The sequence below is a fragment of the Cyclopterus lumpus genome, chromosome 15, assembly GCF_009769545.1.
Source record: "Cyclopterus lumpus isolate fCycLum1 chromosome 15, fCycLum1.pri, whole genome shotgun sequence".
NCBI lineage: Eukaryota > Metazoa > Chordata > Actinopteri > Perciformes > Cyclopteridae > Cyclopterus > Cyclopterus lumpus.
The window spans coordinates 13955545-13982449 of NC_046980.1; the positions used below are offsets into that span (position 1 = coordinate 13955545).

The 26905-nt window shown below is 39.6% G+C and overlaps 2 protein-coding genes and 1 long non-coding RNA gene across 4 annotated transcripts; 2 read left to right on the forward strand and 1 right to left on the reverse strand.

Annotated features, from left to right (window-relative positions):
• Positions 1–288: 288 nt before the first annotated feature.
• On the forward strand, positions 289–3510 carry LOC117744014 (tripartite motif-containing protein 16-like). Its single transcript, XM_034552064.1, has 7 exons — positions 289–911; positions 1025–1120; positions 1222–1455; positions 1548–1707; positions 1838–1981; positions 2563–2699; positions 2870–3510. The coding sequence occupies exons 1-7, from the start codon at positions 513–515 to the stop codon at positions 3248–3250; spliced, it is 1551 nt and encodes a 516-aa protein (XP_034407955.1). The 5' UTR covers positions 289–512; the 3' UTR covers positions 3251–3510.
• LOC117744017 lies at positions 2876–4409 on the reverse strand. The gene is made up of 3 exons (XR_004611156.1): positions 4319–4409; positions 3633–3745; positions 2876–3045 (listed from the first exon to the last, which is right to left on the reverse strand). It is a non-coding gene; the product is annotated as an uncharacterized LOC117744017 (long non-coding RNA).
• Positions 4250–25050, forward strand: zgc:154058 (uncharacterized protein LOC795538 homolog). Of its 2 annotated transcripts, none has more exons than XM_034552067.1 (8): positions 4250–4697; positions 5388–5637; positions 9735–9782; positions 10538–10624; positions 11739–11806; positions 15440–15567; positions 20549–20726; positions 21401–25050. In XM_034552067.1, the coding sequence occupies exons 2-8, from the start codon at positions 5573–5575 to the stop codon at positions 21652–21654; spliced, it is 828 nt and encodes a 275-aa protein (XP_034407958.1). In that variant the 5' UTR covers positions 4250–4697; positions 5388–5572; the 3' UTR covers positions 21655–25050. The 2 variants fall into 2 exon arrangements, with proteins under 2 accessions (XP_034407958.1, XP_034407957.1); XM_034552066.1 differs by having other exon boundaries at positions 4250–4762; positions 21401–25041.
• The last annotated feature ends 1855 nt before the right edge of the window (positions 25051–26905 follow it).

Consider the following 26905-nt stretch of genomic DNA (forward strand, 5'->3'; position numbering starts at 1 on the left):
AGCTAATGATTTTTGTAGGTAACAGCAGGTTATATCAACTCTAAAAATAATGGTGTACTCTGTGAAGGTTGTTTGTTGAGCTATCCATGCTATCCATATCCTCTCATAAGAAATATTGATAAAAGCATATTCTTTGAAGTATGACATTTAATTATGAAATACTGTAATTTAAACTGTTCCTCTCCTTTGTCTCAACTCTGTTTGTTTCAGGCAGCACCTTTGTAGCAACACCCATTCCCCGTCTATTAAATGCACAACCAGGAATACTGGTTTTAGACCACATAGCTAACATTCTGTCACACACTGCGTCAGTCACACAGTTTCACTGCAGCTGTTAGGTTCAGAAAATAATTTCTCTCTGTGAATACCTCGTCCTGCTCAGATTTTGGAGTCTTTTCGTCATCTGTTGATCGCTGCACATTTTCTTAAGTGGTTAACAAATTGCTGCTGGATCACCTGTAGATTTTTATTTTCTCATTTTCTCATATCTGCTGGACGTCTATTTGAAAAAAATGTCCCACCCTAGCAGTCTGGATTTAGACAGATACAGCAGCATGGAGAAATCTCGACGCTCTACAGGTCGCAGCCAGTCCAGGACCCAGGCCAAGGACGGGGAAGTGCTGTGTGACTTCTGCACAACGAGGAAGCAGAAGGCAGAGATGTCCTGCTTGGTCTGCCTGGCATCTTACTGCAATACGCATGTCCAGACTCACTATGACTACCCTGCCCTGATGAAGCACAAGCTGGTCAAAGCTACAGGTCAGATGAGAGAGAAGATCTGTGCCCAGCATGACAAGTTGATGGAGGCTTATTGTCGCACTGATGACACACTGGTGTGTGTTTTGTGCATGATGGATGAACACAAACACCATGACATCGTCCCGGCTGGAACTGAGAGGACGGAGAAACAAGTGAGTGGTAACCAGCTGTCAATCTATACTTCTGGTCAAGATACTCAATGAATTATTTGAAACGTTATTTATTGTACAATGACATGAACACTTTCATGCCATTCCTTCTACAGAAACAACTTGGCACCACACTGTACAAGTCTCAACATAGGATTGACCAAAGAGTTAAAAAATGGCAGGATCTCCGACATGCTGTTGAATCAGTTAAAGTGAGTAAAGAAAATGTCACTACTTAAAATGATGCTTACAAAAATAACAGCTTTTTAAAATCTGTATTTGAACAAACTCTCTTGCTGATTGATCTCTTCAGCACTCGGCCCAAACTGCTCTCGAAGAGAACGAGCGTATCTTCTCTGAGCTTCTGCTTTCCATCGAGAGGAAGTACAACGAAGTCAAAGAGATGGTCCGCTCCCACGAAAAGACCACAGTGACACGGGCCGAGATACTGCTGAACCGCTTGGAGGAAGAGATCACTCTGCTCAGGAAGAAGCACAATGACTTGGATAAGCTCTCCAACACCGATGATCACATACACTTTCTGCAGGTGAGGTACTGAACTGAGGACCTTCTCTTGGTTCTTAGAAAACAATAGACAGTATGTTTAGCCTCATCTCTATCTTCCACCATTTTTACCAGAGCTGGCAGTCTCTGTCAGGCCCCTCGGGATACGAAGACCTCAACAACATTAGTGTTGCTCCCAATTACTCCTTTGATGCCACCAAGAGAGCCATCGCTTCGCTGAAAGTAGAAGTCGAAGAAGTCTGCAAGACAGAAATGAGCAAAGTCTCAGGAACAGGTGCACAAATCTGTCTTTCTTCATCAAAAGTTGTATCGATCCGTCTCTGTAATTCCATGCAGGAGGAGCTGTTGTTGTTTTACTCCACTGTTGAAGCTTATCAAGTGTTTTTTTATCTGCATCTTCATAGTGAAGGATGTCTACATCACGCAAGAAGCTGAGACTGAGAGAGAATCTATTTCGAGGGACGAACCAAAGACAAGAGAAGAACTAAAGACAAGAGATGAACCAAAGACAAGAGATGAACTGAGGACAAGACAAGATTTCCTGAAATGTGAGTTATTGTGTTACTTTATATGAAGAAGGATTCCAAAACTTTTAGCACCAACATGACAAGGCTACTTGCAATCATATCAAACACCACTCATATTCCAGGGTTCCTAAGAAGGTAAAGAGAAAACAACAGTCATGGTCATATATAGCAGGAACGTCTCTATCCCTAACAAAAGCAGGACCGCACCATGTGGTGACACAACTGAACAAAGTGTTATGGAAAGCATGCTGCTTGCAGAACTGGTTTGGTGAAATGTAAGAAACCAACCTCACAGTTAAGTATCACTTAAACAAACACAGGTGTTCCCGACTGGCACTCCACCTGTGGAAAGCATTTTAACAAGCTGATACATAAGAGTTATTTAGAAGTTATTTAGAGTTATTTATCAAAGGTTTTAGTGCCATAACTTTGTCATTCCTCAACATATTAGAGTCTCATGTATTTAGTTATTGGTTCATGTGCAACACAATGCAAAACACAATAATTTAAGATTGTGACATACAGTCTTGAAGAAACACGGACAAACAGACTAAACAACAACACATAGAGGATTAATAATGAACTTGTCCTGCATTGTGTAGACTCCTGCCAGTTGATTCTGGATGTCAACAGTGTCCATCGCAACCTTTACCTCTCTGAGGGTAACCGAACAGCCACAATGAAGAATGAGCCTAAGAACTACCCTGACCACCCAGATCGATTTGACCACTGGCAGCAGGTGAGCATTTACTGCCCTCTAGATGTTTTGTTCCTGAAAGGAGGGGGAGTTAATATGTACAGAGCCAAAAATGATGAAGAAGGAGGCATAAGGTCTTCCTGAATATAGACTCAAGGAGACTTTACTCTCCAGGAACTTTTTTTTCTCTAATTTCATCCATTCCATTGCAGGTGTTGTGCAGAGAGAGTGTGACCGGTCGCTGTTACTGGGAAGTGGACTGGAGGGGCACAGAGATAGACGTGGCCGTTACCTACAGGGGAATCCGCCGTAAAGGAAACAGCAACGACTGCAGCCTGGGCTGGAACGACAAGTCCTGGAGTCTGTTCTGCTCCGACTCCAAATTCTCCTTTGTGCACAATAACAAGAGCAAAGATATTCCAATTCCAATCGCATCTCGTATCGGCATCTACCTGGATCATGCAGCAGGAACACTTGCATTTTACAGTGTTTCTGATGGCATGCAGCTTCTGCACAGAGTCCAGACTACATTTACACAGCCGCTCTTCCCTGCATTCAGTGTGTGGGGCTTTGGTACGAGTATACAACTGTAGGAGAGTTGTCATAGTGCCGTAGTTATTAGCACCACATTTACACAATATTCAAAATAATGTTGTAAACATTTGAAACAGGGTGTTTGATTAATTATTTTGCTAAGGTTTTCTTTTTATTATGTATGAATTATATTACTTTTTTTCTTTCTGGTCTTTTGATCGGTGATTGTTGTCTAGGGGCAATCTGCTAAAAATGTGTCAGTTGTAAGTAGGACAACTTTGCAATAATTCATTATGATGTTAGTTTCACATTGCTCCACATATATATATATATATATATATATATATATATATATATATATATATATATATATACATATATATCATGTTAAAGAATGCTATACTGATATATAATACATGGAATTAAAGTTGAAAGTTTTACTGATTTATCTGGCAGCTGGAGTTGCTGGTTTTTTTTAAACAAACATTTTGCTCAGGTATGTTGGCTCCATTAATTCAGAATCACCCTTCCACTTCCTGGGTCCAGGGGGAGACCTGAAAAGATAACACATTGATATTCCAGATTAGAGGGTTGTGTATGCTTGAAGTGACACACGTAATCAATTTGTTCAAAGCATCAAGAATCAACACAATATCAAATAATATTGATTGTATATCTGATCAATAATTACCAGACATTAGGGCCACATCATCCGCTCCTCATTAAGGGATGCAGGTATTGAGAGACATTAACAAATGAAAGCCCCAGGGGGCAGCAGAACACATTGTGTTGGGAGGATCGCGCACACAAACACACTTATAAACATATTCAGATTTATCAAATTACACACAGATGCAGTTGGTTGTTGTGTGAGTCCTATGAGTTTACAGCGAGATAAGCATCATGGTCAACTGGGAGAACAAGACAAAAAATCTGAAGTTGTTTTTTGTGTTCGAGGCACATCAAGTTGACTATAATAAAGCCCACAACAAGGAACATATGGACATGAGCATTGTTCCTCCATCTGAATTGCGTTGCAAGGAATCGGCTCGGTTTCGAGCTCACGAGCTTACTTTCTCTCAGTGACTAACTTTGACATATTCAACAAGTCAGCTGTGAAAACACACCAATTAGTTTTTTCTCGAACTGCCGTTAAAACCGTAAAAGACGACACCGCCGAGCCGCTCGATCCGTACACAAAAGCAACGGACACCGCCGCTACAGGTTTGGGGGCGGAGTCAAACAGCTGGATACTCCAGAGTGTCTCGTGGCGGCGAAGCAGCGAAACCCCCCCACCCCCTCCCCACAACCCAAAGCGAAAAACGGCTAACGGGATCTCAGTTGTTCAGGAAAGACAAGACAGGATTTGACACAAAAGTAAGACTCCTTCGTGGCTCGTGTCCCGCGTGGAATAGTTGCTGGTTCCCAGAGGGGTTGAGGGGTCAGCGTACTCAAAGTTACCAATAAAAAGCAGCAGGAACTTGCTCGCCGACACGGAGGCTTAAGGTGAGGGACGTCGGTCACGGATTTTCTTTTGATGTTCGTCGTTGCTGCTAGCTTGATCCGTGAAGGTGAGCAGCTGTTAGCACGTGCGGTGAGGAGGGACGCAGCCTCCGAAACACGAGTTGTAAATAGAAATACGAGTAAAACTACGTTTTTATATCACTTATTATGAAGGCAAGACATTAAATGTATTCAATAAACCAGTTAAACAAAGTTAAAGTTAAAGCTAAAATAACAATAACTACCAGTTAAGGTCCAGTCGGTCCATTATAACACCATACAGCTCTAACATCTGGACGCAAAATTTAATAAAAATAGAACGTCAATGCTTCACAGAACTAGTATGTATTGCACTGATCTCGTAGCCTATTGATTGCATTACAGCAGGTGCTTTTGTTTGTAATATCACCCCTTCTATACACTCATCTTTCTACATTAAAGTGACGTGGCGTCACACAAACCCTGTCTACAAAGTTTTAGATCTTAGATTACTTTAACTGGAAAGGCCTGATGATGATTGTTTTTTTAATATACACATGCCACTTTATAATATACTTGTATGGTTATTTGTTTGTTTAGCATATTTTATTGGACATTTTCTATTTTTAAATGATGTCTTATAGTAATATTGCACTGTGATTCTGAGGAATCATCCTGACCTAACTCACTTTCCCCCTTTCTCTCATTCACCAGCTAAAAGGACACATCAGTCCTTGTCAGTGTTCCCTCTACTTAGCCTCCACCTTCAAGAAAATGAATCAGTTGGTGGCAATGCAGATGTCCGTCACACTCAGTTAAATGTTAATACTACTCGAGCAGATATTGCTCGGCTGGCCAAAGAGGAAAAAGAAGAAAGGGGCTGCTCAAGGTGTTGGAAGATGTCTCTCTGGATGATACTGCCCGTTAGCCTCCCAGTTTTGACCATCACTGGGATATGGGTTGTGTAAGTATTACATTTCTTCTGCAGTAAAAATACAGTATAAACTGAAATGGTTTGCAAAATTGGCTGCTGCATTGGTAGTGAGTTGTTCTCAGTGCAAGTTCCTTTTTACGTCAAGGTTTATGATGTAAGAGCATCAAGATGTTGTGATGCAAAAGAAAAGCAAATACATTAACTGTCTGTCAAAAGTGAAAGAAAGATTATTTTCCATAGAAACACATTTCACACACACTTGTTCTGCCTGCATAGCCAAAACGACTAACATGTTTTCTTTTTTAATACAATGAAAACATTATATAAGTATCTTTGCATCTAGATTTTATTATTAGATATCACAGTGCACATAGCAAAATATTCATATCATGATATTATGCAAATAGTCTTTCACATTGTGATAACCAGGCCATATTCTTACAAATTACAAATCTGTTCTATCAAAATCCTATTGATACCTGAGCCTCTGTTGCCTCCGTGAGAGAAACACTGCATATATACCCTGAATTCCTGGGAGCCATGGCGATTGCATGTGAATTAACTCCCTCCAGGAGATTTTAAAAAGCGAGATGTGCAGGTTCATAGTATCTCTTACTTATCTCCACTATGGTATCTGAGCATATGTACCAGAGAGAAAATAGTAACTACCTGCTGGTTATGTTTGAGCTGACAGCTCTCTTCTCTGCTTTGTTATTACTATGAGAGAAGGAATGCTCACCCCAAGGGGAGATAGACAGATAGATAGATGGCTCAATTCCAGATTTTTTGTAGTCTACATCTATGATCAGTAGCGTTGGGAGTACGCTGTCTCATTGGATGCCAAAGCTGACAATATGCACACCAATTAGTGTTTGTTAACGTGGCTGCTTCACACTCCAACCAGGAGTGTGTGTTCAGGTGTACAGGGCTTTGCAGAAAAGTTGTACTGTTGAGCTGTTCATGTTTGTGTGCTAGTGTTGCACATTTCTTTCTTGTTCTGACATTTGTATCTCAGGAAGAAAGTTAAGATGCAAAATACTGCTGACTCTCAGTCCCTTTAAACCCATTTCCTTCCCGTTACCTTGACAAGGGCACCTTGTTTTCTAAAAGCAGTCAAGGCTCGTTTTCCAGACTACTGGAATGTCAAAGGATGTTACATGTTGCGTAACTCCCTCTGTGGGTGAGTCGGTGGGAGTAAGGTAAATATTGGAAGGTGTAATAGAGAACGTAAGCAGAACTTTCACTCGGCATCTGGTGGCCATGATGCACAGTGTACAAAAGGTCTTTTTGGAGGCAAAGGAAGGCTTGTGCCCAACCAAGAGTCTTGGCTTTCTTTTGCTGACCTTTTATGCGTTAAGCAATGTGCTTGGACAATCTGTGTGACTCCACTATACATGTGAGTGGTACTTCTTGCAGTTACGATTTTAAATTGATTTTAATCATATATTTTGCTGACAGTTTTAAAATACTGTACAGCAACCAGCCTGCAAAGCAACTGGATCTGAGCCTAAACTGCTAAATTCATTCATAGTTAATGCATCACACCCATTCCCGTGGTTCCTGATATGTTATTTTTGCACACGTTTTGCCTAAATTCTCACTGGCCATACCAGTTCTTCCTGTCAGTCTTTGTTCAATTCTAAATAAACAAAAATATGGTCTGTTTCACCCATATATTGCTCACAGGCATGCAATTACAGTTTACAACCACTGCTGAGCTTTGATAGAGGTCTAATTTTGTAAACAAACCTATTATTACTTAGCCTCCTCCAAGAACAGAATGGACTTATTTCGTTTCACATACCGCTAAAAAAACCTCTTTATTTAGAAATGTTCCAGAGCTGCACTGCTGCTATTTTAGCGTTGGGAGCTGACCAAATATTTAAAAAAGGCCTCAAAAGTTGTAGAAAATGTAACAACTTCAGCAGGTTACAGTTTCTTTTCCTATATTTTATCTGGTTATTCTCTACAGTTGTTATAAGCTTTTCCTTTAGTTTTTGTCTAGTTGGTATCATTGTCTTGGAGCGCTGTCAGATTTCTACCTGACGGCCATATTCCACTCACCCCAGTGGGTTTCCTCACTGCATTATGCAAGAGCAGTGCTCTTTACATGTCTGCCATTTGGCTAATATGACTTTTACATGGTTATTCACATCCCTGAATGCCAACCAATAACCAGTCAACAAAAAGTCTACTGCAGTCAGTCAATAGACATGCCTTTTACCAGTCAGATGTAGCGTTTGGCAAAAAATAATGACATCTTAATTGACTCCTGACCTCTGCTTGCTCACATCTTTTGAAGATGAGCATGATGAGCCTCAAATAGACACCTTCACATTATTTTCTAACAGCATTAGTGATCTTGGATTGGCCTAAAAACTATCTGGAATTACGTGACGAGATTGGCTGTCATTGTAATGATTGAGTTGAACTTTTTTGTATGTAGGATGTTGGGGTAGATCCCTCGTAGTGTACAATACAATGAAAATGTGCATTTTAAGTTGATCTGACTCTTTCAGTGGATTTTGTCTGATCTAGCGTTTTGATCCTGCCTTTAACCAGGGGGGAATGTGTGTCTGAAACGATGCAGCTTTGGTGTGGAACAGTTAACGCATATTTGTAATGTTTATTGGATTATTATTATTATTGAAAGTGACTTCCTGCTCTGATTCAGTTGGTATGAAGCACGCAAAGATAATATAACTGCAACTATACATCTGTGCTACACTGTATGTTTACCAAACTGATGTGAACTCTAATTACGACATGCAGCTCTAAATTATTACAGATTTGCTAGTGTGGAAATTATTAACACCAAAATCTTTGTCACATTTAAAATATATTGTGCTTCCAATAAATATTGTCATGAATCATGTATGCGTGCATTGACATGTATGTCTGTGCTTGTTAGTGCCTTCTCATAGCGGGTGTCTATATTATATGTCTCCATCTTTCACAGAATAGTTTGTGCGCATGATACCATCGGCTCTGGAAACATTCATAGTTGATACTTAACCTTGCGATGAACTACGACTGCTTTCACAAATCAGGACAGATACGCTTTATGTCTGTTTCTGTGTCTGACTTCGTCTTTCCATCTTTTTCTTGCAGTTAAAAGTATTACTTTGATCAGATACTGCTTGTGTGAACAATAAGGGGTTAACATGACAATTGCTTTTCCCTACAGAGTTTCTCTTTGCCCCTCATTGATGTCCAGAAACAAGAATGCATCATTGTATATCTTGTTCTTGTTTTTACAATTTAAAAGCACAGTTTGGCCGATAATTAAAATCAATCTTTGGAAGTTTACAAAAATCTGTAAACTTAAACTATCAGCCAATTGTAACTTTTTAAAATACATTTTTTAACATAACAAACTACAGTTTTGATACGGACACTCGTTTTTTGTTATGTTTTTACAACTTGTGAACATACACAGTGGGAATTTCACAGTTTAAAAAAGAAAGAACAAACTATTTAACGGTGGTACTGTTTCATACACACAAATCTATCAGAATATATACTGTTTCAGCTCTAGTTTTATTTTAATTGATGACTAACTCAAATGTGTGACACCCAGAATGCTTTATTCAGTTGTGTTCTGTGGAGCATGTTGACTATAAAACAATCATCTCAGTCTTTATCTAAGTACAACATACGTTTCAGAATACAGTTTCTATCTTTTGATCCTTTGGTCATTGACTTCTAAGGATGAAGCGGGTCAGTGACCCGACCAAATAAACACTACTGTTTGATTTCCACAGTCTTCAATCCAGTTTGACTGACACAAACCAGTCTTTTCTGTGTGTTGGAGTGATAAGAAACATTCAAATGTTAGGTCATCTGAATAGTGGCAGGTCAGACCAGCAGGCTATGAACAAATGACATTTTGGTCATAAAACAATAGTCCGTAAAAAGAGATTTAACTGCACCACACTGATAGTATGTCTGTCTCTCTTGTGTGGCAGCTCTGGGGTCACAGTACTATTTGGATTTTGCATTGGCTATGTTTGTTGCTTAAATTTTGGATCAATACTCAAGTCTCTTTGGATGACTGTAATCATAACATCACATGAACCATGATCGTTGCCTTTTAGTTTTGGCTCATCATACTATCTCTCTTCTAGGTATGCCATGGCCCTGTACAATCAACATGTCTGCCCTGTGGATAACTGGTATGTTGCTTAATTTATTCTGCATTTTGCCATATAATACCTCTTGATTCCTGCACACTCACAAAATCTTGCATTATGATAATATGTTGGTGTCTTTCCCAGTCTTTTTTTTGTTGGCATGCAATTAGCTCTGTTGTTACATTAAGTAATGGGATTATCTCCCAGTCGGTCACTTCACAAATGTTGGAAATAACCTAAATCTGCTCACACAAAGCAAACGATAAACTGCAGTGCATTTGCATAGATCTAAACTGTGATTTAACATTATTTACTGTTCTGAAATCATGCCCTGGCAATGAGTAACCAACTATTTCTCTGGACCCATGGTTTGTTTCAGACAAGCTAAGGTCAATCTCTCACAGTAGAGCTACTATTTGATGACAGTGGTTCTCTGACATTTTGACTCAGCAACCCTAAACACAAAAGAAAGCCTGTTAGTAACCCTACAAAATGGCTCTCAAACACAACAATTATAAATAATGTTTCTCTACTTTGATCTAAAGACTAAACATTGGCATTATATTCCAAATTAATTATGTATTCCAGTCATTCTGAGAGTACATGTGATAATAATAATCAGTAATATGTCTGTGTTTTGAACCAAATTTTGGTAATTGGTGATTTCCCAGCAGGATTGAAGTTGTGCCAATTTTGACAACATAGAATATATGTGATTTTGCTCTATATGCGTGTCTTTTAACATTAGCTTTTGTTTCTGTGCGCACGTGTGTGTGTGTGCATGTTTGATGTTCCAGGTCATACAACCAGTCATGTGAAGAGGATCTGTATTTGCAGAGTGGGCCAACCTTTTGCTGCACACTAGACAATGTACCTCTCATCAGGTCAGTGAGAGGTTCCCACCCTAACCCAAACCTACCTCTCTTTTCTGTCTCTTTGTGTCTAGTTTTTGTCTTGTGATTAAAAACAGGAACACTTTCCCATTGTTTTACATGACCCCCGTTGACACATTGTTGATAAAAAGTGAGTGAGCTTGATGGTGTGTCCTGTGTGTTTGTGTGTGTGTGTGTGTGCATTCTGAAAATAACTTGGGGCTGAAATATCCTGCTTGCCACCGTGGCAGTTCAGAGGCAAAGCATGGGTCTGCACTTTACCATGTAAACACACACAGAGAGAGGCGTCGGCTTACATTTGGGAGGAAATCAAGACACTCCCGCTCTTTTGTTCAGCCTTTTCTCCCACAGCACTGAACATCAAAGGCCACTTGCATATTGTCAATCCTGGGGTTTGTATAAGAAATCTGGAGACACAAAATGTTTTCTATCTGAATGCAATCAGAATGATTATGTTACACCAAATATTAAGTATCCCTCAAACTATATGTGCAACTTCAACAGAGAAATGTCTAAATGTTTCATAGGTAATCTTTACTAATACAGTGTCGCTGTTGCTGCTTAATCTACAATTTAGTGGCGATGGTGGATGAGATGCAGCTATATTACTGTATATTCAGCTATATCATATGCCTTAGAAGTCGGTGGGTAATTGACTGAAATCAAACTATGGAAAATAAAAACTAAAATCTGACTAAATGTACATAACCATCAATCCAAATATGAAATACATCAAAGAGTTATTTTAAAAGTAATCTGTTAATTTATGTAATTTTTACATTTTCATAAATGTACTGAAGAATGTGTGCGTCTGTGACTGCAAGTCAGCTGAGACGGCTTTGGCTTTGTAGGAAGCAGGAGCTCAGGCACAGACAGCCTGTGTTGACTGTCTCCTGCCTTCCTCTTCCCATTCCTAGAAGAGAGTATACTGTGGTTGAAAAGTCATAAACGTAAGGAAACGTGGCTGAATGAGCAGAAGTTGATCTCTAACAATATGCTGTATTGCACAACGTGGGAGGAGAATTAGTGGTACTGTTGCTGTGTTGTGAGCGTATGTAGAGTCACAGTATTTCTCTAATTTATGTTTGTGTACTCTTTTTTGCAGTAAATGTGGGACTCTTCCCCCTGAGAGCTGCTTCTTCAGCCTTATCTGCAGCACAGGCTCATTCATGGGTAAGGCATCATGAGTGGCAAACATTGAAAAACGTCTTTAAAGGATGTGCAATAGTAGGAATATATACAGTGCTGATTCCTGTATATGATAGACATGTAACATTGTGCTGAATGCTCTTCTAGTAAAGAACAATTATAGCATTGTTTCTTTTGTTTTTCTGTAACACACACACACGCTTTCGCAATTTTGGTTTCTGCTGTCACCATCTCACTTATTTAGTTAAGAGGTCACAAGGTTAGCACTTCAAATAACAATTATTTTAATTTTACATTAATCTGCTGATTATTTTCTCTATTGATCGTTTTGTCTATAAAATGTAAGAAAACTAGCAAATATTTTTCATTTCTTTCCTTTAGAAAAACTATATTAATCCACTATCAAAATATTTGCTAATAAATCTTCTGTCGATCAACTAATAGTTTCAGTTCCATATAATATATAAAATACTTTTATCAAATAAATGTATTAAATTAACACATCGTATAGAGGAATAAAGGAATGAGCTCCCATGTGCTGCTCACTATGCCTTTTGTGACTACACATGCTGTTCCTTGCATTTACTGACTACTCTGATCTAGTTAATGTTTCCCAGCTGTGGCTTAGACATGTTCTTTGCCTTGTTTGTCTTCTCATAAGGAGTCTCCATGCCTCCAGCAGCTATTTAAGGCTTGCAGTCTGTCTGTCTGATTGGTTGACTCTGGACAGTTGCTTTCATAGATCTGAGAGGGAGGCAGGGAAAAGTCCATGATGGGACAATGATACTTGTAGAGTTAAAATAAGCTGTTTGCTGTGTGTTGTTGACATCCAAAAAACAGCTCTGGTCCTTGCCTGTGGCAAGAATGGGCCTTTCTGTGTGTTTGTGTGTATTCGTATGTATATGGAGTCAGACTACTAGCACACTGTGCTTGAGGAATCCTGGTAGAGACCAGACTGTTGCAGCTCAGTGTGAAAGTCTGCTCACAGTTACCTATTTGAACGGCATTTCTTAGTTTAATCTGCCTGCGCTGTATAATTATTCTATATGCCTAAATAGTGGTTGAAGTTTATTTTGTGACAACTGGAATATTAAATAACACTGGATTGAGATTTGAATCAAGCTGCAATTACACCTGTGTGAATAGATCTTTGACCACCACTGCAGTTGGTTGGAGTGCATCCATCTTGCATTTCTTGCATCCATGTCTGTCTATTTTTTCTTCACCATCCAAGTAGTCTGAACATGGCGCATGTTAATACCTGTTATAAAGGAAGTTATTATGGTTCTATGAAAGTATGTTAAGTAGATGTGGCACGTAGCTACACAACAGGTTATTGTAAATAGTCAGTGCTTAGATTCTTAGCCTATTTATGTCTTACTTTGTGCCCGTTACAGTTGGCTCAGGGGTTCACGCCTATCAGGGATAACATGGACTCAATGAACTGTATATTGCCTCATAATTGTACTTCTCGTTTCTATCCTAGTTCCCACCTCTCTGCCAGTGTACACACAAAATGTTTCAAAGACAAAGCGTGTCTTTTTCAGCATACCTCCTGTGGGAGAGAATGCAGCTGGCTGTTTGGGTTGAAACACATCTCCTTGTGGGGACAGACAGGTTTATTTAACTGTGAGGTGTGGTGTGGCTGATGGGACTTTATGTGGGAAAATGCACTTAACACTCTTTGGTCACGTCTGTGTGAATGCAAAAGCAAGTCTGTGCTTGTGACAGCGGGCTTGTATTTCCTTTACAGTGTGTCCATGTTGCAAGGTTACTCCCATGAAAGAGCAACATTGGTGTGTATGCACCAGTGGGTTTGTACCAGGACTGGTATACGGTAACAGTGTGGAAGGTGACCAAAGCTGGGAAAGTGTTAGGGACACTTGCATTCTTTGAACTAATTTCCATTATTGAGCTGTCTGACCACAGCTTCTCTTGACTGTTTGAAGCCAGGTGTAGGTCATGACACCTGGCTTAATTAATGACATGCATCCTCAAAGAAAAATGCCAGAAAACAGCACACACAAAATGTGCCTTTTACAGTGAACAACATAAGCTAATAAGCATGAAGGATTTTCACATTGAGAGCAATGGTATAAATGTTCCTCCATCTTTAACCTTCAGGTTTCGCATACATCATTTTAGTGTAACTGCTAAATGCCAGAAGGTTCACTGGTCTTTTGTAATGATGAAATGTTATTTCATTGAAATAGGGGAAACCCACAGCCAGCCAGTCTGCAGCAGGGAGACTGGCTGCTATAATCCAATGAAATAAGTTTACTTTCTTGTCCTTATGTGTTCTCCATTTGTTTTAAAAAGGAGTAAGGAAAAAACAAAGACAAAGTTGTTTCCGAGCCTGGAGACACTGCTGTTTGTTTTTCCATGACTGTAAATGAAATCCCTTTGCCAGGATGATTTTAGTGCTGAGGGAACAGAGAGAACCATAAACAAGCACATTCACTCACACATGAGGATCTGAACACAAGTAGTATTCATATATACGTTTTTATAACATGAATTATATCTAATTACATTAGCTTCAGATAGGTGTTCTGTATATATTCAACAGACAACATCTTATTGGTATGGTCCCTGTTAAATTTAGGGTTGGCATTTTTTAGATCTTGATTGATTGCAGAATGTTTGTGATTTATTTACAGTACATGCTATGTTTTGTGAAATATCCACATAATTGAGCAAAAAATGTTCTCGGATCACAATTAATCCTATTTTCCAAATATTTATGCCAAAATATAATCTAGCAGTGAAATAAAACAGACAGTAAGTCTTATTATGGTTAGGTTTACTTAATACAAAATATACTCAGTGCACTTATTTTAACTTTTAACATGTTGTACTAACAGGACATTACTCAAAGCATTTTACATTAAACCCTGGGACAGTAGTGTCCTCATTGAGACGCTGGCTTACACCCAGACAGGCCACAGCGTATCAAAACCCTGGAGTGGAGACAAAGCTTGACATTGTTAAGTTCGGCACTGACGTTTTTCTTTCCTCTCCGTGACGGTTTCCATTTTTATTCTCTTTCGGCAGCACAGACCGTCTTAAAGCCTGTCTCTTACACAGATGGTGACAACAGTTTGGTCTATGAGACAATGTATTTTTCCAGGTCAAGACATGAGGAGCTAACAAAGAGCAACCAAGTGGGGGTCAGCTCTGCGGCGCACCAACAATATCCCCAGTCACAGCCCATTAGCACATCAGCAGTCATCTGTCCCATATACTGTACTTCGTTCCCCTTGGCCTTTTAATCTTATGTAACACTTAGACCAACCCCCACCCAATTAGCGTTCTCACCTTCCCGCCATTTCCTGCTTCTCATATTCCCACTTGTTAGGCAGAGAAATTCAACTTTGTGGGATTTTTAATCACCTTCCAAGGAAGTCTTGTGTGTTTTTTGGCAAAGGGAGGTGTGTGAGTGTTTGAATTAAATTGAAGCCAGGCCTTGTGAAAAAAAACATACAATACCAATAGTGTGCAGGGTACTTTTCCAGAAGAAGCGTTATTCTACCGTTTCGTCCTTTAAGGCAGCATTTCACTGCTGTGCTTGTGCAGTGATTTTAATGTGCTACTAATCTGCTGAACCGTCATAATAACAGCCTCTGTGTGTGTCTTTATGTCTCTCTCGTGCTTTAGTTGCGGTGATTGTGCTGCTCCGCTATGCCCATGTCATTGAGAAGCACCAGAATTGTGTTCTCAACACGGCGAGTCTCTCCACAGGCTGGATCTGTGCCGCTGGACTTATCATGGTGGGAAACTTTCAGGTACGGTGTTCCAGTTTACTTTCGTCAAACAGATCAAATTCAATCACAACTTTCAAAAAGTTCCAAAAGTAATAGCAGAAGAGCAACATGACAAGGGAAATATAAATAAGTAACACTTTCCCAAGTGACTGTTTGTGTGCAGGATGTATGAGAAAGTGAGAGACCCTGGACTGTGACAATATCAGTTCAATTGTACGATACATTTTGAAACATATCTACGCTGTTTTTGTCACAAGAGTCTTGTGGCTTTGAAGAGAGGTTACATACATGTCACCCTCAGTTAGTTCACCTGTCGCAAAGGGCTGTGGATCTGTGGCAAGATAAAGCAGTGAATGTACTCCAGATGTAGCGGACACCTAAACGGATATTGATTAATTCATTGTTTAGGCAATGTTTTATCAAAAATGGCAAAAGGTCTCAGGTTCCAGTTTCCTCAGAATGAGGATTTGTTGCCTTTTGTGATTTTACATCATATTAAGTTGAAGATTTTTGAGTTTTGCAGTATTGGTCTACAAAATAAAGACATACAATGACATCAACTTGGGTTCAATTTAAATATTGAATTTAATAATTATTTTCTGATGTTTTATTGAGCAAACAACTGTGAATATAAATTATAAATATATTCTGCATTGATAATGAAAGTAACCAGTAGTTACAGCCCAAATAACGTTCAGTCCGGTGTTTATGACTCATAAATCTTCCCTTTTATGACAAATCCCTCCCTATATCACACTTTATATTTCAGAGTAAATCTACAATAAGGTTGGTTAAATGTCTGCCTTCATAGACACAATCCTGCACTGCTCTTTCTGGTAGTTAAAGTGACTAAACCTCATCTAAATTACTGCCCTCTAGATATTTGTTTTTAGGAAAATAATTTCTTCAAGTTTAAATATTTCGATCCCTGGCTATATGCCTAGTGTGTGTTTGTGTGAAATATTTATTTTAGGAAATTTAGGAGGAAGGTCCAGGTTGGTTTGTGTTGAAAGGCTGGATACATCTATTAAATGTTACCATTCTGGTTTTGGCCTTCAACTTTTCAAATATTGTTAAACAGGAAATAATGGGAGAGAGACAAGGAGGGAGAACACATGTGACTTACATGGTACGCTCTGCAGCCCTTTTGACCACCAAATGCCAGTTTATGATACTAATTCTAAAATATATATACAGTCGTAAATGTTTCTACAATAGTAGTAAAACAATGTTTCCTTGAGTGTATCCGTTGTTGTTGTTATATCATTCTCAGCATATTTTCACTACAAAACTGGCAACAATGTAATAAAGCCATCTAATATCAATCTTAAAGCTTTCCTTACCATTTGATTCTTTGATAAGTTAAATGCATGCCCTGAGGTCCTCTCCCCTTGAATAGGTTAGCTTGTATTTGTTTATAATTGATTAGTTTAAGAAGGCGTAAGTTCCCTTTCATAATTGTTTATCATCACCTATTTGATTAACCATGTTGTCTGTTGTGGAAACATGAGTGGAGAAAGAGGACGGGTCTTTACTGATTGAATATGACTGGCGGGGTAGAAATAAGAAGCACACTTAACTGAATGTTTTCTGCAGATGACATGCCATCTTAGTTGAACTATTTATGTCTGTTCACTGTGTGTAGTGAGGAAGATGAAGAAGAATCGTCTTACAGCAGTGTGTGTGTAAAAGGTGTCCATAGCAGTTTGTCTGAGAATACTCAAAGGTCGTCTTCACCTTCTTCCCTCTTCTCCTTTGGGGCATCTGCTCTGCAGAACTGGGAGGAATTATATGGGAAGAAGCAGGGGGAAGTGAGTCATCAAGTCTGGCCATGCATGAAGAAGGCAGGGCAGACAGGGTGTGTCTAGCAGAGGCCCGTCTATAACCAATCACAGGACTGAACGTAGAAGACATTGCATCTCTTATAATCTGGGACATTCCAGTGGGATGGAAATAAAGACGTCATTGATAAACTGTTAAAACCACATGACAGAGTTATCCTGGCAAAATTAAGCAACTTCCCAAAACTAATTAACACAACTTCCACATGCGAACACCAAAAACAATTTGGATTCAGAATAGAAAACGGCAGCCAAAATCGGACGAATCCGAGAGATCAAAGAGGGTGAAAGCACCAGAAACACAACACATGGCAACATACTGAGCGGTGGTAACGGCTTCAGTTTGTCGCTCTGTGTTAAGTAAGACTTTGGCAGAGCAGCTGTGGTGTGGCCGCTGGTGCTTTTCCTGTCTGGTGGTCTGTTGGTTTGGACCAGGAAGCACATGAATAGATGACGGAAAAGCACGTCACTGCCACACAGTGGTCTAGGAGAGGGACATGGACAGCTCGAAAGCTGCCTTCAGGAGGAGGAGGAGAGAAAGAAAGAGGACCTGAAAAGCTGTCTGGATGCTAATCCTGCACGCTCCCTTACAGACGATGCCCGCTGTCAGCATGGCCTTGTTGCCTTGTTGGTGCTGTCCGACTGCATCCAAAGGGAGTCCTGCCAGTTTCAAACATTCCTCATATGTGCAACACACTGACGATAGTATCACTTTGAATCAGATAGCTTCAGATTTGGTTTAGTTTATCTGTTTTCCTTGCTTGCGCTCTCCTTTATGCTTTCTCTCTCATTCTCTCTCTTAACCTTGCTTCTTTCTTTCTGTTTACTTTTATGTTGGGTGGGGGATGAATGGTATGTATGACAAAGATGAAGCCGCAGCCAGCAGTTGGTTAGCTTAGTTTAGCTTAGACTGAAAGCACGTCCAAACTTAACAAGATCTTCCTCCCATCATCTCTAAAACTAATTAATTAAAACATCATCTTGTTTGTTAAATCTGTAATAAAAAACAGTGTTTGTGTTTTCACACAGCTACAGATTCATTGTTGTTTAATGGGCGTTTTGTGTTATTAAATGGAGTTATTTGGTATGACAGCAGACCAAGGCTCTTCAGATAAAATTGGATTTAAAAAAAACAAAAGCTCCAAATCTATTATGGAAATGATTTCCCTACTTTTTATAACATTGCATACTTTAAAATATAAAAGATTGTACAAATTGAGTCTTATGTAATGTTTCTATTTTAAGGCCTTTAAGTATTCATGGTTAAAAGTTGAAAGCATGAGTTAGATGTGCATGATGACTGGCTTAGATTATTATTGTTTTATGTTTTTTCCCATAAGTAAATGGAACAGATTTTGGGAGGACTTAGGAGTGTCACGCAATCAAGTCGTTTGTTTCAGTTTTCAGAAAGCGAAAGCTGAAGCTGGTTGTCAGTTGGCTTGTTGTCCACTTCCTCACACTCATTATCCCCCTGCACACTTAACTCTCCACATCATTGTGATACCATTCCAAATGCAGCACACATTTGTACACAAAGTATTCATTTTAGATGGTGTATCATTGAGGCATTCACATATTCCCCTCATGAGATTAGGTCTCAGAATGAAATGTGGCACTACATGTTAATAATATGATGGCTGAAGCAGACTTGTGACTTTTAGCTGCATTACATTTCAGCACTGACAGAGGCAGATGCTCAGCGATGTGTGTTTTCTGTTCAATGATTGTAGCCTTAATGAGAGCTTCTCCAATATAGCTCTCCTGTTTCTTTATTGTTTCTAACGGCTTCTGCCGCCACATTTCAGTCCACCTCACTGCTTTCACTGTTCATCAGTTTTTCCGTTTTCCATACCGTTGTCTCTGACCCACATTGTTGCGACAGCAACTGTATAAAGTGTGAAAACATACTTAAAGTAGAACAGCAAAGGCTTACTTCACGCATCAATAAGCCTTCAGGTAATGACTGCAATTAGTCATAGAATCTAGGACACCAGTCGTCACACAAGCAGTACACACCACTGTGTATTGATTATGTTCATTACTGATTAATCTGTTGAACTTTAGTCTATAAAATGGTTAAAACAAAAAGGAACCTCACAATTTCCTAGCCTAACACATCAGACCAAGACGAGCCAGACATTGTCGCAATGGAGAAGCCGGATCTAGGTATGTTTAAAACATCAGTTAGGATAAGATGGCACCAGAAGAACAAAGCATATGGTTGTTGTTTGTCCATGTGTGTGGTTTTCCATTACTGAGTATAGTGAGAAACAGATTGGCAGTACTACAACACTCAGACCCCCACAGGGCCAGTTTGATGCAGGAGAATAAAGAGGATTTTGTAACAGCCACTTCACTCTGGAAGGCACTCGACTAAAATAGAATTCCCACTGTGAACATTGCTTTTTGATCAAAAACATGGAAAAATGTGTACGGCCGTGCTCTGATTTAATCTTCACTCCCAGATCTAAGAAAAATATTTTGTAGCGCTGTGTGTGCTTTTTCATATTGAGTTGTCTGGAAATCTTACATTGTCACTTCAAGGATTAGCCTACTGCACAAGAATGTCCAGTATGTACTAACTAGGCGGTTCAATGGACAAATGGCTTAAAAGCCCAAACTAAATAACTTTTAAGAGTTTCGTGGAGCTGAGGAACAGTGTAATTGCAAACTCAAGGCTTTAACCATTCAGCTTTTGCCAAGGAAAGCAATTCTGTGTCATCTATCTAAATTAGTCTAGTCCTTGGAGATCTGTTTCTAGCTTTGGTTAATGCTTCATTGTGTGTGTGTGTGTGTGTGTGTGTCTGTGTGTGTGTGTGTCTGTGTGTGTCTTTTGTGCATTGTTTCTTAACGTTCTTGTGACCAGCAGGGATAAGAAGGCGTTCTGTGGTGTTGGTTACTGCTGTCGTTTATTTCCCATCACCCTCTCATTTTCACTTATTATTCTTGGCTTTTCACTGAAAGAAGTTTTTAGAGCCTTTGAACAAAGGATTACAAAGAAATGCATAATCGGACCCAACAGCCTGACGCAGAAGCTGTCTGATGTTGCCCCCTTCTGTTCGTTCTTTTTCAATAATTCAGCTTCAGATTTTGTCTAACCCATTTTGATGTAACCTCCCCCCCCCCTCCCTCTCCTCTTGTCTCCTTTCTTTATATGACAGGTGGATAATGCCAAAGTTCTCCACTATGTCGGAGCAGGCATCGCCTTCCCCACCAGTATGCTGTTTGTGTGCCTGCAGTCGGCACTGACTTACCGACTCGCCAAGACCCAGGGGGAGTACAACGTGGCCCACCTCCGGCTCTGCATGACCCTGCTGGCCTTCGTAGCCTTGGTCCTCAGTATCCTCTCGAGTCGCTAACAGATGGCAGCCTTCGAGGCTGTCAAGTGCTTTAGAATATAGCATAGTGCTGCCAGCCTGAATAAGGATGAAGACATCTCCTTCACATTAAATTACAACGATAGTTTCCCTCCAGTATTCAAAGTCAAATCCTGTCTTATAGGAAGATGAGTAGGTTGATACCATTCTGATGCTTGTGTATATGAAGCTACTGGCAGTTAGCTTAGCATGGCCAAGAAATAGCCCTCTTACTCTAGGTTGCACTGTAAAGACGTCTAAAATACTCTTTATTTACCAAGGCAACTAATATTGAGACAGTGTTCATACGGTCAGTAGCATTGCTTCATAAAAACAGAGTCTGTGTCCAAGTATTACGAAGTGGTGTGCAGTGTTTTGGCATGTAAAAATCTGGTCATCTGTCAGCCTGCACCTTGAGCAACATTCCTACCAACACAGGCCCTGTGTTGCTTTCTTTCTTTTTGAAACCTTTTCATGACTACCAACCTCTTTGTATTCATAATCAGAACATATTCAGTTTCTTGTATTGTATTGATATTTTACTTTTGAAGTCAAAGAGAGTTTGTACTGAGGTTAAGCTCATCACTGTAAGGCTGTCTACACGGACTGCATGGTGAGCACACACTGCTTTGCTGTTGTCCTTAACCATGTTTTCAGGCGGTGTGTTTTTCTGTCAGGAGAGCTTCGTCCTTCAACATAATTCCGCCATCTTCGAATGGGTGTTCTGCGTCATCATCATGCTGTTTTATGGGACATTTGCCTTTGAGTTTGCTGACATGTCATCGGATACCATGGTTGTGCTGGCGAGAGGTCCTGCTGGGAAAGAACACAAGGTGGACTCACTGGGATCACTGGGAGGGCCCATTTTACACTTGCGTCCACACCAACCTGAAAACATGTCCATACTCTAGACTGCTGGCTCATCTTGGCTACACAGTTGGTTTGTTTATTCCTCTGGATGTTGAAAGAGTTTTTCATTTCCAGCCACATTTGTCTGAAGCTTTGAAAAGAAGCAGGCCGGTGCAGTCAACGCTCAGGGCAGAGTGGACCCCTGGGGTGTAGACCTGCTGCCACAGTGGAGAGTTTAGTTTGTATTATGCTCACATCCGAGCTCAGTGTCTCTAAAGAACTTTGTTTGTATTTTGCACATTGCACAAGTGTGAAACCAAATTTTCTCCCAACTCAGTCCTGTGATCAGCAGAGGAGTACTTTGTCAGAGCAACCAAATGTCCTGCTCCCCCTGAGAGCCTGTACCGTGTCTCAATAAGTGGCCTTGGACTATTTCCCCTAGAGGCGACGGCTATGATTCTTTCAATGTACGTAAAGGAGTCACGGCTGCTGGGCGGCTAAGCTAACTATTAAGACTGAGAACAGCAGAGAGAGAGACATGGTGATGAGTGTTACAGGAGGAACACGGTCATGCTTATTTTCCCACTAGAAAATGGTAGAATGCAATAAATATATAGAAAGGGTGTCGATGCAAGGGGATATACATGTTTTCGTCAATCTTGGAGATGGAACAGGGCAGCGCTCTGCATTTGGCAATCATTCAAATCGGCATTAACAATATTTTTTAGATTAACAAATCAAATAAGTAATGTCACGGAATTCTTCATAGTACTGAATCCTTGAGAATTATCACTCTACTCTACAAAGATTGTAGCTGCTTTTAGCGGTTTGGGATATTCAGCCTGCATATTCAATTAAGCGGATAACGCTACTTTTGAGCCACAGTTAAGAGTGTATTGTAAAGATAGTAGACAATTTGGCTATCTGGAGGGACAGAGTTTTTTTCTGAGGAGTTGGTTAACCAAGGCTAAACAGAAAGGGAATATTTGTCTCATATTTTGCAGGTGGCCATTAGGATGATAACGTTGCTCTGTGTCTGCTGCATGTGCAAGTAGACATAGGCGTTAGCCATAGCAATTTATGTTGCTTAGGCTTCGGTCAAAAATTGCTAAATTCTGCTTTTAAAAATAAACACTATCAACAACGTGTTTTAGATCAGAAACTCCGCCTATGTAAGCCCAACTTAAAAAAGAAAACGTCCATGGGACCCACACCTAGCACACATTGGCTTTTTGTTGCTTTTGGGGGTGTGCCATATCATTATTTTTACTTATTTGAACAAACCAAAGACCTGGTGCCTCATTAGGTCTAACCTTTATGATACAATGTCTTTTCCCCTTGCCGCTAGGATAAATACACTAGATCGACCTTGAACCTCACAATGATTCAACTTTCTCTCTGTAGAGTTCCAACGAAGAATATGAAAGAGAGATGATACAGTGTCCAGAGGCTAAATGCGTACCAGCTAATTCAAGCCAGAGCACCAGGGTTTATTGAGTTTAGTGAGGAGGCATCATACGTGTTTTCAGGTCTGTGGACGTAGGTCTGCATCTCATTACTCCCCAACAAGGAGCAAAACACGCTGTCATTGCTTTGCCTTCTTACTCTTTCTTTCAACCTTCCATAGTTAGTGTTGCCAGCATGTCTAACTGATGTATAAAGGGAAAAGGAAGGATTTGTTATTCAAGACATAACTGAGTTGCACTGTCCTGCCGACATGTTACTGTACAGCAGGATACACCCAATACCATTTCCCCCTGAGTTTATCTATGATTATTATGATGATGAATGAGAGCAATAAGATGGAGACGTAGGCATTGACTGCTCTCGTGGAGGAGCAGGGACAGATGGTTGCATGCATGCCTGGGAGTGCCAGGAATACCAAAGTGGATATTTGTCACGACCATTTCGTTTACATTGAAAAATGATCCCTGCTAATATCGACATATTTTGATATCCATCAGTGTAGTTTTAATTTTATTTTCGCCTTGTCTTTTTCTCTCTGTGCTTTTGTTGACGTTCTCTTAACATTCTGTGCTGTGTTGTTTTACAGAGTTGTGCCAGAATTACTGTTTATATTTGTTGGAAATGTTCAACATCTCTGTGTAATATTAACACACTCTGAGCTCTAAGGGGGAACAAAACAGAGCCTGCAGAGGGTTTACAACAGTAATAGTCTCATTAGTACACTTTTATACAGTGGAGATATTACTCCCTCATACCACAACCGGCCACATGTTGGGCAGAGTTTTACAAACTGTCACAGGAAACTGAAAGTGGAATCGTGCACACTGCTCTGGAATGAGCTGGGCGTTGGAAACAGCTCTGATCAATTGCCTCTCCCTACTGGTCAAACTGCGTATTGCATTTAAGCTGTAATGTCGTTGCCCGGGTCACAGGAGGACATTTTTGTATCCACAGTAGAGAGTATTTATTCACCTTTAGGCCAAATCTGCTGTAGTTGTACTTCTAAAGTTATAAAGAAGGTTGAGCAAAGTCTGAAGACCGCTTGACCTCCTGCCTGTGCTTCTGAATGTAGTTCAGCTGTGATCTTCAGAGTTTTCTCCCCGGCATCCCTTTTAAGTGGAACTTGGCCTTGTGAGCATCCAGTACTTTTACAATATGCATTCTTCTCACAAATCACAGCAACTGTTTGATGCATTTTAAGTGTTAAGCTAAATGATGGTGCTGCTCATCATGTTCTCATGACACATTTACTAAAGGTTTTTACTTTTACTGAATGGTTTACGCATGTAAAGAAGTGATGCTGTTTCCAGTTAAACATTACAAAAATTGTCTTTTGAAACATTTTGTAATTGTCAGATTCACATTGTGCAATCTCTGTTGGGCGTCCGTCTCATCATTTCATATCAACTTCTCTACTTTCGTTCCTTTTGTTCACATTTACTGATCTGTCTGACCTTTGCACTCAGGAAGATGTTACGACACCAGCTGCATTGTTTGATTCAAAGCAGAATTAATTCTGCCTTCTGTTGTCTTTATTTCAATGGCATTTGTTTTGTTCAAAGACGGTTTGTTATGTTAATATGTTTGGCTTAATATAGATGGTTAGCCATGGTATAATAGATTATTTTTGTTAATCAAGACTCTATAATGCTTAAAAATAAACATTCCTGTATAGTTAGCTTGTCAGAATGCTTATGCTGCTCACGCCAACATGGTTTAATATCTGCAAGATACTCACTTATGCAATCAGTAAATGATTGGTGGAAGCATTTTGACAAACTAGCAGCTGTTACTCAATACTTCTGTTGAAATGCAAAAAGCTCCTTATGTGCCTTATATATTATTTTGATAATGAAAACGAAAACCAAAGAAGTTTAGGTTGTAAATTCTATTTTGATGAAAAGTTGTGTGTGCGTGTGTGTGTGTGTGTGTGTGTGTGTGTGATATATAAATGCCTTAATGTTCAATAAATAAAAACTGTTAAAATAATCATTTGCTCCATGTAATGCAAGTGTTGTCTTCACCACATAACTCTAATTTTGCACGATTCTTTCATTTTCTTTATTATTTAATTATTTACATTGTCCAGTTTCAACACCTTTTTCAACATTTATTCAAAAGTTTCAACACGTTTTCCAACATTTCTTAAAAATAATGTTGGAAGTAGATGAAAGCACAGGTTGTTACACGCACCGCAGAGTCCTAAACTTCGACAGATATATACTATTGACTTTATATTGTAAAATACTATACTTAACATTTTTTACCGTAACCTTTTGTGGCATTTTTTTTTTTCACATATGTTTTTTTTCATGAAACTTTTAAATACATGGTATACCATGACTTTTTTCATGATATTTTTTAGACATAATATATATTGCATTTTGTATAGACAAAAAGGGCAGCACGGTGGTGCAGTGGCTGTCAACTCGCGGCAAAAGGGGTCCGGGTTTGATCCCCGATCCCGGGTGGTCCTTCTGTGTGGAGTTCTCCACCGAGGCAGCTGCTGATACAAATCTGTTGCGCAATAATCTAGTCCGTTCTCTGCACGTCCATCAGTGTGTGGTTTGGATCAGCCAGTAAACAGGATAGGAGCAGACTTTGGGGCCGGTCTGCCCTCCATCCAGGACATATACAACAGGAAACAAGCACTATCACTGCAGACTCGTCAAGCCCTGGGCACATCCTGTTTCAGCTTCTTCCCCCTGGGCGGCTCTACAGCACTGTACGCCAAAACATCCAGAGACAAGGACAGTTTCCTCCTACAGGCCGTTACTCTGATGAACACTTACATCACTGTCAATAGCCCTCTAACACCAACATATGGTGTTGTTAAAGATTACAACTTTGCATCTGCACTGTCAAAATCAATCCTATACTGTGTGTGTGTGTGTGTGTGTGTGTGTGTGTGTGTGTGTGCCTGTGCGCGTGCGTGCGTAGGCAGTGCGTGTGGTGTGGGTGCGTTGACATCTTTACATGTACATATTGTAGATAATCCATGTATACTCATTATGTATGTATTTCTTTGCAGTATTTGTATTTTTTACAACTTACAGAACACTCGACTTGTATATAGACTTGTTCTAACGTCATACTCATAGGTCATAAAGAAAAGTAATAAAAAAGTATTGATATAGTATGTTCTTCAAAATGTCATTAAATAAAATGTATGTCATAAAAAGTCTTTGTATCTCACAAACATTTTCTTTGAATAGTATAGTATTTCATTGAAAAGTCAAAAAAGTAGATTTCATAAGAATGTTCTGAAAAGTCATATTATAGTATTTCCTAAAAAACTTACAAAAAAGTCATACTATAGCATGTAGTATGTAAATACGACATAGAAAGTCATTTTATATTATTATGCTCCCTATGTGCCTATATGATCACATTTTTATATATGATACATACACACATACTGTATATATGTTAAACAAATAAAACCTGTTAAAAACAATCATTTACTTGATGTATTGCAATTTATTTTCATCACCTAACTAATCTTGCATGTTGTGAAGTGGGCCAGACAGTTCACATCTTTAATTGTCTTTATTGTAGAATTATTTACATTCTCTGCCAACAGAGTTGACAGAAGAGCAACAGAGTAAATAGAGTAAAACCTCTCTTACAAAAACAATGTTGGCAGTAGATGAAAGCACAGGTTGTTACACGCACCACAAAGTCCTCAAACCCGACGCACATGACATTTGAAGGTGAGTACAGTTTACACTCCTAAATGCCATCAGAAGGTAAGCATTTGATTAAATATTTCGTGATTAAGGAATGGTGAAAGCTCAATTTTCTAAATGCTCGTTTAAAAAAAAAGTGTGATTGAACGCTCCCCTT

What these genes read in the sequence shown, in the direction of transcription:
- zgc:154058 (XM_034552066.1), top strand. Translation starts at nt 4,729, where the DNA reads ATGTTCGTCGTTGCTGCTAGCTTGATCCGTGAAG. An exon ending in GACAATGTACCTCTCATCAG is followed by an intron (nt 10,625 to 11,738) that starts GTCAGTGAGAGG and finishes TCTTTTTTGCAG; the next exon opens with TAAATGTGGGACTCTTCCCC. An exon ending in CTTCGTAGCCTTGGTCCTCA is followed by an intron (nt 20,727 to 21,400) that starts GTATCCTCTCGA and finishes CCATGTTTTCAG; the next exon opens with GCGGTGTGTTTTTCTGTCAG.
- LOC117744014 (XM_034552064.1), top strand. Translation starts at nt 513, where the DNA reads ATGTCCCACCCTAGCAGTCTGGATTTAGACAGATACAGCAGCATGGAG. An exon ending in ATCACATACACTTTCTGCAG is followed by an intron (nt 1,456 to 1,547) that starts GTGAGGTACTGA and finishes CATTTTTACCAG; the next exon opens with AGCTGGCAGTCTCTGTCAGG. An exon ending in AAGACAAGATTTCCTGAAAT is followed by an intron (nt 1,982 to 2,562) that starts GTGAGTTATTGT and finishes TGCATTGTGTAG; the next exon opens with ACTCCTGCCAGTTGATTCTG.